The following is a 15391-nucleotide window of genomic DNA, read 5'->3' as shown; positions in this document are numbered from 1 at the left end:
TCCAGGTTTTCCCTTATAGAAAACCTGTTTCTTTTTTATTCCTCATTTCTATGTTCTCATTGTTCCACTGGCTGAACCAATGGCTTCCCAGCCAGAAATGCCACACATATGCAGTGGACTTATCATCTATCCGCCTTACTCTCATTCAAGTAATGATGGTGGAATCAAGGAAAAAGAAGCTATGTATTTCATATAAAGATGTGTCCTGAAGGACAAGAACTTGACCACACACACACACATATACATATATATACATATACATATATATTTATACACAATCATTATTGTTCTTCTCTCCTTCATATTATATTTCTATACTTGGAAGCTCTATACAGGAACTAGAAAAAATATTTTTCAAAAACCACATGTCTTATGATTCAATTTCACTTAAAAATGACACATTCCCAAAGTTTCAGGTTTATGTCCAGAAGAAAGGATCCTGTTTGTACTGTATTAAATACCATATTGCTTAAGCCATATAATATCAGCCAAGAGGGGTGAGTGTTCTTGTTTTTTCTTAAGCCATTGTGAGTAGGATTGGTTTAGGGAGCAACGCTAGTACGGGTTTAGGCCACACCACCAGTATGAGTTTAGGGAGCACCACCAACATAGGTTTAGGGAACACCACTAACGTAGATTTAGGGAGCACTGCCGCTGTGTTGGTGTGTCAGTCCAGTCAGGTGCGCTGCACTACTGCGGAATGTTACAGATCCGTTGACACCTACTGAGCAGACCCCACTTGTCACTACAGAGGTGAGATTAGAAAAGAAATTTCTGATAATGCTTCCTCCCTTACGAAAGCTGCCCTGATGTGCACACCCCAGGTTTTGTTAAGATTCCATATTCTTAAGGTTCTTTCAAAGATTAGGTAAGTCATTGCTTAATCTGTCCATCATTTCATGATATTCTTAGTGCTTTATGTGTGGTTTGTAGGCAATAGTGACTGAATTATATGTCCTTGGTTGTTCTTCTATGCCATCACCACAGTATCTGAAAAGTTGAAGGAAAAAGGGCACAGAAGACAAAACTAGCAGCAACTTCTCACCCATCTGTTCAGAGCCCTTTGACTTCATAGACTTAAAATGGACTAGCTTATACTGTCATTGAAATCCTTTAGTCTTTTGTTTGTTTGTTTGTTTGTTTTGATTGTGAAGAAAGTCATTCAAAAGAAATGCTTTACTATGAGTCATAGGCTCAACTGTGCTCCAAGTAGCTGTGAGCCTCTAAAGTGATAAGGATAAAGATAATGAAACAGAGCAATTTAACCAGATATTCATAGTCAGAGATTTGTTTAAATACACACACACACACACACACACACACACACACACACACACACACACACCCAATCTCAGTTTACTTCCTAATGAAGGTTCAATACCCCAAGCTGGGAACACAGTTACACTTCTACAGCTCCTTCTCCGCTTGCTAGTGTCTGTGTGTGTGTGCATGTGTGTGTCTCTGTGTGTGCCTGTGTCTGTGTGTGCATGTGTGTGTGTCTCTGTGTGTGCCTGTGTCTGTGTGTGCATGTATGTGTGTGTGTCTCTGTGTGTGCCTGTGTCTGTTTGTGCATGTGTGTGTGTCTCTGTGTGTGCCTGTGTCTGTGTGTGCATGTGTGTGTGTGCATGTGTGTGTGTCTCTGTGTGTGCCTGTGTCTGTGTGTGCATGTGTGTGTGTGCATGTGTGTGTGTCTCTGTGTGTGCCTGTGTCTGTGTGGGCATGTATGTGTATGTGTGCATGTGTGTGTGTCTCTGTGTGTGCCTGTGTCTGTGTGTGCATGTGTGTGTGTGTGCATGTGTGTGTATGTGTGCATGTATGTGTGTCTCTGTGTGTGCCTGTGTCTGTGTGTGCATGTGTGTGTCTGTGCATGTGTGCATTTGTGTGTATGTGTATGTGTGTGGGTATGCATGTGTGTATATGTGTACCTATATATGTCTGTGTGCATGTGTGCTAAGTGCAGCATGCCATCTAATGTCATTGTCACATTAGTAGTGATCTCCTCACTTAAACTTTCCAAAGAGCATCAGTTCAATTCTAATTTTCCATAATCTGTTTTTACCTCAAAAAAGCAACCATTTCCCTGTTGTCCTAAGTAAAAATGTAGATTGTTTAGCTGCAATACTAATTTTATACAGTAGGTGTGATTTTGAATTCACTCTTATTATTTTCGCTTCCATTCCTTTTCTTGGTACCTCATGGTGGGTATAGTTTTTCTTCATACTGAGTCGCTCTTCCATGTGGCCTGTTTGTTTTACTTGTAGGCTATTAAGTGACCATATGCAATGGCTGGTCTGGAAACATCATTAGTTGCTCTGTTTGTCTTAATATTATGCAATGATGTTTAATTATAAACTCATTTTACTTTTTGAATATTTAAAATGTATTTGCCTAACTTCAAGACATCTTAGAGTCTTGTTTTTTTTTTTTTTTTTTCTTAATTTATTTTGATTGTTTACCTAGGTTTTTCTGTTTGTTTGCTTTTTGTTTTATTTTGCTTTGTCTTTGAGACAGGGATTCATGTAGCCCTGGCTGACCAGAACTCACTGTATAGACCAGGCTAGCCTCAAATTCATAGAGATCCACCTGCCTGTGCCTTTTGGAGTCCTGGGTTTAAAAATGTGTCCTACCACATCTGGTGGTTCACCTAATTGTAGTGGCCATGGACTATTGAAGACTTAAACTATGTTTTGTAAGGAAGTGACTGACTGTGACCCAGGGTAGTCTAAAGAGGAAGTGGAATGCATTGAAGCTGGTACAGAAGGGTGTGGTCATAGAGTTCCCTACTAGGTACTGAGAAAACTCCATTAAGATGCTTAACTATTAAAATGCTGCCCTTGATCAGAAGTTTAATAATACAATAAGTATTTTTTAAAAATCATGTAAAGATTTTTGTGACGAGTGACAGTGGCAGGGGTTGGTATATTACTTGGGTCTTCAGGCAGTCTGGCCGTATGAAGTTATATGTGGTTCAGTGCACTCTCAAGCATTTATGAGGAGAATGTGCTTTCCTAGATTTTTCAAAGTTGTCGTTTCAATGTCACACACCCGCTGCAGTCTGTTGTCACTGTGATCCTTCCCGGAAGCCTTTCTTACCCTACCCGTGAGATCTTTGAGTGAGGTACAGTGGCACAGGATGTGCCGAGTGGCAGTTGTAAGTTGATGACTTAGAGATAAAAACAGGTTAGTATAAAACTTTAGGTAAGGGTTCTTCTGGATATGAATTTGCTAAATCACAATGATTGCCTAAATATATATATATATTTTTTTCTAACTTTGCTTTTTCTGTGCTAAATGGCCCTCAAATGGAGGATGGCAGAAATGTATCTAGAATAAATATACTGAGAACCTTTTATAGTGATAATACCTTAGCAGTGTTCTGAATATTTCATGTTGTCTTTTTTCTTTGTCTAATTTTAACTGCGAAGTGAAATATATTTCACATTTTTGCATGTATGGATTAGCAAATAGAAAATGAGCTATGAGGGAATTTATTATGATTTAAGAGTCTAGCTTTATGAATGGGCTTTTATGGTCAAAGTCTTTGTCTAATTAAAGAGTGAGCAGTTTAGTTAGCAATTTCCAGATAAAGATTGAATGTAATCTTTCTATTATAAAATTGGCATAGCTTAAGAGAAACATCTATTCCATTTCTGTAATATAACTGTATAATAGATTTTGGGACACATTGCTCTCTTAATGAGCTTGGTATCCATATACAGTTAGCTAATTTTACACTAGTTAGGCTTGGCCACAATGCTACTAGATGACTTCAAAGGCCAAGTTACTATATTTCAGGAAAGCCCACATCCTCTTTGACTTCCAAAAATACCGAAGAAATTCAGACTGACTCTCTAGTTGACACAAGTTAACAGCCTTTTCATATAAAGGAGTACAGATTACATAAGGAATTTTTGTCATTTAAATAAATATGTAGAATTTGAGAAACAATATAGTAAAGAATTACAAGATTCCTGAATGAATAATTATAATGTTTCTCAAAACTTTGTAACTTATATGCCTTTTGGAACATGAAAACAGTAGTAAAAATAGTTAGTCTGGTTATTATCTCCCTTTAGCTCTTTAAACACTTTATAACTTTAAACACAATCTGGTCTCAGCTATTGTTGATCGTTAGTTTATAGGTTGTTTTTCAAATGACAGTCGCAGACCAATGGCTTCGGCATCTCGTGGTTGCTGTCTTTCATTCATGCTGCTTGAGAACCGCTGCCTTAGACCTAAACTATAACTAAAGGTTATGGCCAATATATGAGGGACCACCATTCATTTATAGTTCATAAGTTAAACAGATTGGAGGGGGTTTCTTTTATACTCAAAGTACCTGACTGCCAAATTATAATGAAATAAATCTTTTTGGCTTTAATGTTTTGCTAATCTAGAGGGCAATTTCAAATCTTGAAACACAGTAAAGTTTGTCTATTAGTTCTTGAAAATGTTGAAAAGCATTCAGTAGGCATAATTTATTTATTTAGTCGGACAGGTTCAGGAAGTTCTTTGTGTATCAAATGTTGGGGACATAAACAAACAAAGAGAGACAAAAGTCTTTGCTTTCAAATTCTGCAAGGGGCAAGGAGATGGTTACTATGACAAAAAGTAGAACTTATGGGTAAAATAGTCATTGCATCAGAATGCTTTTGCTTCCTGGGGCTGCCATAACAAATTGGCAAACACTAGGTTCATGAATAAGTAAATGTTGGCCATGTTCTAGAGGTTAGAACTAAAATCTGTATGTTGGCAGGGCAGGCTCCTGCTCCAGGCCCTGGGGAAGAAGATTCCTGACCTCTGTTTAGTGTCTGGTAGCTGCTACAGTCTGCAGTACACCTCGGTGTATACCTATGCCATCTCTGCTCTCGCATGTCCTTCTCCTATGGGAGAGAGGGGCTCCCTTGTAACTTGTAACTCATTACTCAGTTTACTTTTCTGCTGTTGTGGTCCTATAAGCAGACAAGGTCATTACTTACAGACGCTAATAACACAGACAAGCACCTCAGCTACTTCTGCCAGTGTGTTACAACAGCACCTTCCCTGCAGTATATACATTTTCCAATTCCCTTTGAGGACTCATTCAAAGTGACTCTAGCCAGTTTAATATTTGCATTCTGTTCATCTCAGTATATGATTCCTTAAGACTGTATAAACTCTGGGCTTTTCACTTTCACCTGAGTTTGAAATAGAATGAGCTTTGGTGTCTGCATTCCAAGATAATCTAGTTGTTTTCCTTTTCTTTTGGAGTGCTTCGTACACTTCAAGCTGCTACTCTAGTTTTGAACCTGCGGGCCTCTTGGTTGATTGAAGGAGCCTGTCGCCACCATTGAGAATAGCCGTCATCACTTAAAGTCAGCCAGCTGTAGACATCAGCTACATCACTAACACAGAAGCATTAATGAGCGATTAAATAACTGAGTTGGCAAATCAGCTCAAACAAGTAGGAGATGGGCTAGATTGGGCTGTAACAGTGAGTTGATGAGGGATGTTTGCTGTGTGACATAAGCCATCTAAGCTTATGGTAAAGTTGCTTATAAATTGCATTCCTAGGCAACTTAAGAAGTGTTGATCTATCCAGGAGCACTTTAATCCCAGCACTTGGGAGGCAGAAGTAGGCAGGTCTCTGTGAGTTTGAGGCCAGCCTGGTCTACAAAGCTTGTCAATAACAGCCAGGGCTACACAGAGAAACCCTGTCTCGGGGAAAAAAAAAAAAAGCTGATCTAATTAAATCAGGTTTTCTTTCGTTCTTGTTTGATCTCTATTACAGTGTGGCGTATATTCCCCACTCTACTTTCTGTTCTTTTTCAACCCTATCGACTCGGATTTATGTTGTGGTAGGATCAGTTTGTTACAGCATAGTTTAATGTCAGAGGTATCAGTACTAGTGGATGAATTTGGATTTGGTTTTTAGGCCACTACTGCTCTGTAGGGAATTAAATAGGAATAGTTTTAATTAGTGCACCATAAAGACAAATGGGGCCTTTAAAACTGTGCCAGTTTACAGGGTGTTTCCATTATATAAGCGGATATTTCTAGGCTGTATAATGTAGTCTATGCAAATTTAAACTTTTGCTTAACTTTATAAACTCTTGCCAGGAACAAGAAGAAAAGGTCATCGGCATTATTTGTTTGATTGTGTCAGAACCTTGTATATTAACCTCCAATTGCCCATGACTGTATATTATATAACAAGTTTCAAAGTCTCCCCCTCTTTCCTTTAATCTATAAGCTGCACAAACTTCTTGGCCCCTTTCTAAAATTACTTCATTTCACAACCACTTCTTACCTGGAGTTGTTTCTTCTTTCCATCAACATCTTGCTTTCTGCTCTGACAAACCTCATTTCTCAGTTGCAATAGGGGAGCCCTGTTCTCTGGCTCTACTGCTCAGGACTGGCCAGTTGAGTTCGCTCACTTTGATCTCTGGCTTCCTCCATTGTGTCACGTAACTGTCAGTGTTGACAAGCAGTAAGTTCTTCAGTTGCTTTGATGTCTGAAATGCTTTCATATGTTTGTTAATGGACGTCTGTGCTTTAATTTTTAATTTAATTTATTATTATTATTATTTGTGTACATGTGTGTGTGTGTGTGTGTGTGTGTGTGTGTGTGTGTGTGTGTGAACTCACACATGCTCAGGCAACAGTGTGCATGTGGAGGGGATCCAGGCATTGAATACAGACTGTTAGGCATTCTCTGGGCCACCTCTAGGACCCATATGTGCTGTTTGTTGAGAATGCTTTTGATCTGGCTTTATAGTTACTCTGGCTGCAATCAAATAGTTAATAAAAAATAACTTTAAAAATTTCTACACTTTGAGAAAATGAATCGGTAACTTCTTTTTCCTCCCATTATGTCCTTTTCTCCTTTCTTCCCATCCTGCAGTCCCCAAGCTATGTGGAACATTTTTGTTGGCCTTACAGAACTCAGAGCTTTTGAACATTTAAAGTGGTGTCAATTCATAAATTTTCCTCTTACAGAATGTTCGATGTGGGCGGTCAGAGGTCAGAACGGAAGAAGTGGATCCACTGCTTTGAAGGTGTGACCGCCATCATCTTCTGTGTGGCCCTGAGCGACTATGACCTGGTTCTCGCTGAAGATGAAGAAATGGCAAGTAGAAGTGCTTTTTAGGAGTGCAGCATCAAGTGCCGAGAGCTACAGATGTTGCCAAGAACTTTTCTGAGAAACCTTGAGAAGTCCTTGCTTAGGAACAAAGTATTTGGAAGTTCAGGCTCTTTGCTTTAGCTCCTGCTGCAGCATGAAGGGCCTGGATGCTTAGAAGGCACCTGTGCTTTTCCTCCACCAACCTACCTGGGAATTCCCTGCATCTGCTCCAAGGCTCATATGTCCTCACCAGTTACACTGATAGCCTGTAATTTTTGATATACGCTATACTTCTATGTTTATAGAAAGACAGTTTTCAAATACGAATAAATGTACCAATAATATGGAGAAACATTTTTAATAGAAAATTAAAAGTCTAGCACTTAAATACAACGGAAAATTTCGGGAGATTTCAGGTCTTTCTAAAACAAGTTCATACAATTGTCAGCCAGGAGGGAAAATACAGCATCACATTTATATTTCCCTAATTTCCACGCTGTGGAATATGCCAGTGTCTTCTCTAAACACAGAGCCTGAAAGAGTAGAAAACAAGAACCGGAAGTCCTCTTCTCTTATATCCACAGTGTTGAACTAACTGGATTTCAGTTCCTTCAGTTTAGTACATTAGTCTTTGAGCTTCTGCCTGTGTCTTAAGGAAAGCTTAGCTGATCTGTGCAACAGTGACGCTTCTTTGACATGTTCATGTGTGGACACCCTTTGACTGCAACATCCTGCAGCAGGAGGCTCTCAGGCGTAAGAGGTTACACGGCAAGCCTTCACCCAGTCACGACTGAATGACGCTGAAGCACTCTGCTTGCTAAAAATCTGTTGTATTTGTCCAGACATGACAAAAATATATTATTCTGGAATTATTTCTCGCTCTAGATTAGAGATCTGATGAGATAGACACCTCAATCCACTGGACCTGGCCACCCATCACCTCAGTAGTCTAATTAAAAGGTAGCTGGCCAGGAGGAAGTAGGGAGGAGTTCTTTCAGTACAGGCTTCCTGGGAAAGCAGACTTTTGGTGTCCTAGGGCTTGGTTTGGTAGTGAGAAGAGCTCCAAGATTCTATATGGGAAAGAAAAATCAGGAAGCAGGGGATACCCATCATCCCACTGTCTGGGTCAAACTGTGGTCTGGTTGATCATTGTCACAGGGCTGGTTGTGCTGGGACTTCCACTGGCTTCTAGAAGATTATTGTTGCCTGTGTGTAAGGGAAGGCATTCATTTTCTATTAGGAGGTAATTACTTGCACTGGGGCCAGCCTCCCTTCTTTCCGTCACAAGGAGGAAACCTGTAAGGCTTTTGTTGCTGGACTTTGAAATAAGCCAAAGTGACTCAGAACAGGTTAGAGACAAAATTGGATTTCAGATAGCAACTGGGACGTTCTTCTCTTCCCGGTGTCACATGGTTTTCAATTGAAAGGATCAGGCCTGTTGCAACATTTTTTCCTTTTAAAGCTATTCCTCAGAAACTTCACTATTCATGGAAATGACTTTATTTTCTCTTACAGAATCGGATGCATGAGAGCATGAAATTGTTCGACAGTATATGCAACAACAAATGGTTTACAGATACTTCTATTATACTTTTTCTAAACAAGAAGGATCTCTTTGAAGAAAAAATAAAAAAGAGTCCTCTCACAATATGCTATCCAGAATATGCAGGTATTTGACTCTCTTGGAATAACTTAGCCAATCATGTGTCTCTAAGGCAAGCTTTTCCATTGTTTTGAATTTATTGGCTTACTTATTCTTGCACTGGAGGGTGTACTATTTCTCAAGCTGCATTTGAACACGAGCAGTTCTTTGAGGTGTGGATGAGTTTTTTGTAAAACCCTTGTTCATTTTATGGGAAAGCTTTTTGGCAGCTGCCAGATATTTCCATGTGTCTATGAATTCAAAAACTGACTTGCTCCTACCCTAATCCATCACAGGTTGGGTAAGCAAGATAGATAAGACCAGTCTCTGCTTATTATCTTATCTCAGACACACACATGCTAATAACCACATGATAAACAATAGCAATCACCCTGCTTCTAAGAGGGAATATTGCAGGAAGGCAAGTGAAAGGTATATACTCACTTATAAGTGGATATTAGCCCAACATAGGTGTCCTCTGAGGGACTCCACCCAGCGTGGGGGATCGGGACAGATACTGGGGCTAGATGCTGGAGCTCTGAGGGTGGTATTGAAGAGTTGGGGGATGGAAGGAGCTGGAGGGGTCTGGAGCTCCACAGGGAAACCATCAAGATTGGTGGATCTGGACACAGGGGGCCCTGCACAATCTGAGGCACCAACCAAGACAATGCATACAGAGAAACTAGACCCCCTGTTCAGATGTTGCCAGTGGACAGCTCATTCTGCACATGGCGAGGGAGAGGGAAGGAAGAATGCCTTGGACCTTCTGACATGCACTCTGATGCCCATGACTTGATCACTTGGCAGGGCAGCCTGGCCTTTTGGACACACAGAGGAAAGGGATGCAGACTATCCTAATGAGACCTGATAGGCTGTGGCCAGATGGTGGGGGAAAAGGGACCCCCTGTGGGAGATCTGGGGGAGGGGAACGAAGCAGAAGAGGGAGGGAGGGAAGGTGGGAACAGGAAGATACAAGCAAGGGAAAACAATAGGGATGTAATGTGAATAATTATAATTGAGAGAGAGGTGGGGGGGGGGGGCGAGTGAAGAGTGAAGAGGAGCCAGTGAGGCAGCCAGCTCCTACACAGTGCAGGGAAAGTTTCATAGGAAATCCGGGCCTTGAGGAAGAGATCTCAATGACGCTGTAGTTTTGCTTCTACGGCCAATGTACCTCCATTGAACAAAGACCCAGCTGTGATAAAATTAGGTCTATGATCTTGAACAAAGCAGAATCTTTATCTCTGTTCCAGTATCTCATCTTCAAAATCAGGACTTGAGCTAAAACTTTGGTTTTAACTTGGTTTAGTTTCTTGGAGCCTATCCCAAGCTGCTAATGAAAGTAGGTTGATGAGCCCCAGACTTGGGCAGTGAGCAGGAAAATCAGTACTTTAAGGCCATCCTGGCCTACATAGTAAGTCCAAAGAGAGACCAGGGTATATGAGAACCTCTTCCCAAAACAAAAAGTGAGAAACAGGAACAGAGCTCTCTACCCACTCACACCCTCCTGGTCCTCACAAACAAGCAAAGTAAATTGATATATATATATTAAATGATAGATCCTGTCCCTTTAAAAAATAAGGTTGCCACTGGTTTTTATAAACTCTAAATCTAAAATTTAAATATTTTTAACCTTTATCTCAGTATGTTTGAAATGAACAACAACAAAAAAATTCTCAAGAACTTCTTGAAGTCTAAATAAATTTGAGTCAGCGCTGCACTGAAGGGTTGATGGCGGGCATTGTATGAGTACGTCTCAGAGCCGATGTTGGGTGGCCCTGGTGTTGGTTCTTGGGTAGAATGCTCAGGCAGCTGAGGACAAGAGCTTAATGCAGACACAGAGCCCAAACTGAGATCCCAGTGCATCACACATCTGCACCCAGACCTTCACCAGGCCAGCTGCCTTTAGAGTCTCACTGGAAGCAGAAAGGAAGTGTTCTGTAGTAAACGCAAGACTATTACATAATGATTTCATATCCCAAGTGCTAAGGTTACAATTTCAAATCTTCATCACTTGTTCTAAGGATTGATCCAGTTGCTTCTTGTATCAATATCATCAGCTCTTGGTTCTTTTGTTTGTTTTTAGGAGCTTTCTCCCCTAGCCCCCCCCACCCCCTTTTTTTTTTTCTGAGACAGGTTTCTCTATGTAGCCTTGGCTGCCCTGGGCTCACTCTGTAGACCAGACTAACCTCAAACTAACAGCAATCCTCCTACCTCTGCCTCCCTGAGTGCTGGGACTAAATGTGTGTGCCACTATGCCAGGTCTCAGCTCTTGGCTCTTAAGGTTATGATCTTTTATGGATGAATCTTGTACAGCTTCCTAACCACTTGAGTGTGTCCTACCTCTGCTGGCTTGCAAGGCACCCCTCCTTTTTCATTGTGAATTGCCATTTCACTAGGGTCCACTGGCAGTCCTATAATCTTCTTGCAAGCTATCCTTTTCATAGTCATATTTATTCTTACTGTGTTGAATTGTGTTATTCTCCCATTTTTTTCTCCACAGGCCCTTGCTTCTATTCTCAACTGCTTCTTGAATAGCATTTAGTGTTGAGGCATAAACAAAGTTAATACTGTTTTCTTTATCTCCTTCTCTTTTGACTGTCTCATAAAGTTTCCAATTTTCTAGTGTTGAGGTTGCCTTCACCCAATCATGTATTCATTTAGGAAACTTCACATGGCACAACATACTTATTCTCCCAGCATGTATGTGCACACTATGCAAGACACACTCACTCTCTGCTCTTTCTCAGACTGAAAATCAAATCAAAGGATGTGTTTGGCAGTTTATTCGTGTATTTGGTAGCCATTGGGATGCAGTAATTTAGCTACCCTGAATGTGTGTTGTGTTTGAGCTATGTACTTAGTGTAAATAACTTTATACAAACACATTTGTAACTAATTTAGAGGGTATATATAATAGCTTCCTTAACCCAACAAGATATTTTTCATTGCATACAAATTTTAGAGTAGCAAATGATTTAATAAAATTTGATTTTTTTCAAAGTTGATCATTTGTTACATGAAATAATTAAAATATAAACTTATTCAGGGGCTGTGGTCTTATCATTTATGTTGTACCTACACACTAAACCCAACTTCTCTGTGGGCCTTCTCATGGTGTCATGCATTACATGGAGGTTTTATGGGTGTTTGGCAGGATAATGTTGTTGCATTCTGTTTCAGGATGTCTAATGCTCAAATGGAATTAAGACCTAGTAAAGCATATAACAAAACCTAAAGTAGTATTCGTATTGTCTGTAGAAGTTTTTAAGTGGCATTAGATAGAACCCATCTGGACTTGATAAGTTAAGAAATGTGCTGTAGAGTCCCATTTTGATTAGATGTGGAAAAAGCCAGGCATACTGGATGTTGTAGAACAGCAGAGAAGGCACGCTGCAGAACACAGGGGCACTTTCCACACTGAGTCCTCATGCTCAACACTGAGGCCCCGATGGGGAACAGCACCTCAGAACAGAATCTGAGAGCACAGAGAATCCTGAAAGGCAGACAAGTAATTATTGGTTATAAGAAAAGAAGAATTTAATAGATTTTGTACTGTTATTATGCCTTAACTAATTTTCTGACAATATTAAGTGCGCTCTCACATGCAGTTAGCTCCAGTGTAGGGCATATTTAGAAAACCACAGCAAGCCAAATGCAGAGTTGTGGAGCCCAGTCCCAATTAACACATCTATAAAACAGCTCCTGCACCTAAGGCTTAGGAAATAACATGGAAGAGGAAGCAGAGAGACTCTAAGATCCAGAAGATGAGAAAGTTTGCTTTGTGGGGTTGCATCTCCTAGTAATGTCAGAAGCTGCATCCATAGAGTCTCACCAGAGTGACTGCCTTAGCATGATCTGAACAAGGACACCACCAATATATATGCCAAAGTGAATGGGGAAAACCCCAAGAGGCCTCAACCCTACACAAAGGACTACAGGCAACTAAGGGGTGCTGAGAGCAGAAATATCTGTCCTAGGGATGAGCACACCAAGTGGTTACCCAGTGCTAATGGACAGCCCTGAAAACATACACACAACCAACTTTATACAGTTTGAGCAGATTGTATTTAGGGACATATATGTATGAACATACATATTTCCAATGAACAACAATTAATGAAAAAAAAAAGGCTGTGAATTTTTAAGAGAGCAAGGAAGGATATATGGCAAAATTTGGAGGGAGGAAAGGAAATGGGTAAATGAAGTAATTATATTATAATCTGAAAATAAAATAAATAATTTTTTTAAAATAGAAAAGGGAGGAGAGACGAACACACAGAATAAAAAGTGTGAAGTCAGTATCTACTGCCTGAGTCAGGAAACTGAACTCCCCAGCACCCCACGAGTCCTTCAGTCTCAACAAATTCATCCTCTTGCCTTCCCCTGAATTAGAGTGGCTTTTTCTTTTTGATTGTTTTGCAAGCAACAATTGTGTCACACAGGGTATATATATTTGCTTCTGGTTCCTTGAGTCCAGCGGAAATCTCGAACTCCTTATATTCTGATGGCAACTAACAATATGATCCTCCCAGACTTCATATGTCAGTGACAGTGCATGAGCTTTCAGGTAGATGGTCATGCTCTGTTAGCATCCTTTATGACCCTTCTTTGACCATTACATAATTCTACCGAGCCGACACCGAAGAACTGGGTCTCTGGGTCAGAGTATGTGTGGGTTATTCTCAGATTCTGCCAACTGACTTCTGAATGCTTCTTACTCAGAGCAGTCTCTAGCCCCTCCCGTAAAAGCAGGAGTATCCCATTCTTTTCTTTTTTGGTAACTTCATAGCTTTTAACTGTATTGCAGACTTTGCATAATAAAATGATCATAAAAGGATAATTAATGAATAACTATGAAGGGAGAGGGAAGCATTCAGCCAGCATTAGTGATTTGCCTCTGGGTTAACACAACAATAATAGGCCAACAATAGAGTTAGGTGTCTGGAATTCTCCAGCTTACAGATGTAGATGATAGAGGGTGACACATAAGTCCGACTCTTCGAGAATCAGATAGAGGGTGACACATAAGTCCGACTCTTCGAGACTCAAACAGAAACAGAGCACATAGACTACCATTCGAAAGAGCTTTTAAGTGTAAAGATGGCTTATAAAGATTAGCTTACATAGCGTATTTTTCATTTGAAAAAAAAATCATTTTGTTCTAGAAGGGAGCATATGGTTCTGGAGTCCCTATATTTTATATGCAGAAAACTGACCTGTGTTTAAAAGTGCATTGTACTGAACCCTGGCCAAGTTAAACTTCTTTCACACTTCCTTCCTTTTCTCGTCTCAGGATCAAACACATATGAGGAGGCAGCTGCATATATTCAGTGTCAGTTTGAAGACCTGAATAAAAGAAAGGACACAAAGGAAATCTACACCCACTTCACCTGTGCCACAGACACAAAGAACGTGCAGTTCGTGTTTGATGCTGTAACCGACGTCATCATAAAAAATAATCTAAAAGATTGTGGTCTCTTCTAAGTTTTGCAGTTGGTAGTAAAAATGCATTTTCAAACCAAATGAGTACTTATCCATGGATCTCTCTAGACTAGGTCTCCCAGCAACACAGAATGTAGTATACAGCAAATGCATCCTGGACCTGACCAAAGTTGTTCTGTTTTGTGTCTTTATCTGAGCGTAATAGAAGGACCTTTCTCAAAGGTGAAAGATGGTCCTGCAATGTGAAAGTGAGGTGTGGTGTTGAAGCTGGGCTCTAGTGTACCGATGGTTTCTGTGTACGTGTAAATATGCAAATGTATGATGTATTTATAATTTTTGATTTCCCACATTATGTCTAGGTTGTAAGAATGGCGACTTATGATGCTAGTGTGATGGCTTTGGAAATAACATAAATATTAAGTACCTTGTACTGAATGACCGATTAGTTCTCTGTTTGCCAGTTTTAAACAGCTTTATTTATGTTTGTGGTCTATAAATTTTAGGTACCATAACTAACATTAGGAGATGTCACGGCCCTTACCTTGATTACATGTATACTTGTATTCATAAGATTATTTGTACAAACATTGCACAGACTATTTTAATAATATGAGTTGTTCCTTAAAGTTGATGTGTCTCATGGAGATGCTCCTACAGAGGTTGGATCCACCTGTCTTTGGGTCAATCATTTAAACATTGTGTGTATTAAAGTTTTCATTTACTGAGTGCATGATGTTCCAAGTCTACATTAGATTTTTTTTTTTTTTTTTAAGAAACTAAAAATTTCAGATTTTTGAAGATACACTATCTTACACTTAAAAACACTTCACTTTTATTCTGTCACGTGGTTTCAATTTGAATCTCAGTATCTGGATGACATTTCTACATTGCCTTCAGGTAATGCCAGATTAATTTTATACACTTAAATAACCACAGTTTTATTTATAATGAAGTTTACATGAGTGATGAAAGCATTTTTGTGGGTAAAAAATTTTTAGTATGTGAATTTTGAGACACTCATTTACATATTTTCTTTGAGAAATCCCTTGTATTTTAGCATACATGATCAGTCCTTGTTTTGAAGATGACCAGAAAAATACTATTACTGATATTATATAAGCTTTAGATTAATATGTAACAAGTTTTAAGTTTTAGGCTCATCACTTTATGTCAAAAATTACTTATTTTCCCTTAGCTATTCCAAT

At 39.6% G+C, this 15391-nt stretch overlaps 1 protein-coding gene across 1 annotated transcript in view; it reads left to right on the top strand.

The window, feature by feature from the left end:
* Positions 1–14950, top strand: part of Gnai1 (G protein subunit alpha i1) — an 86583-nt gene extending 71633 nt beyond the window's left edge. Inside the window, exons 6-8 of the mRNA XM_051152084.1 lie at positions 6979–7108; positions 8618–8771; positions 14038–14950. Coding sequence (XP_051008041.1) covers positions 6979–7108; positions 8618–8771; positions 14038–14228 — 475 coding nt within the window. The 3' untranslated portion in view covers positions 14229–14950. The remainder of the gene's footprint in view (positions 1–6978; positions 7109–8617; positions 8772–14037) is intronic.
* Positions 14951–15391: the final 441 nt, after the last annotated feature.

This window comes from Acomys russatus, chromosome 10, assembly GCF_903995435.1.
Source record: "Acomys russatus chromosome 10, mAcoRus1.1, whole genome shotgun sequence".
NCBI classification, from domain to species: Eukaryota; Metazoa; Chordata; class Mammalia; order Rodentia; family Muridae; genus Acomys; species Acomys russatus.
This window is presented reverse-complemented; position numbering and strand designations above follow the sequence as displayed.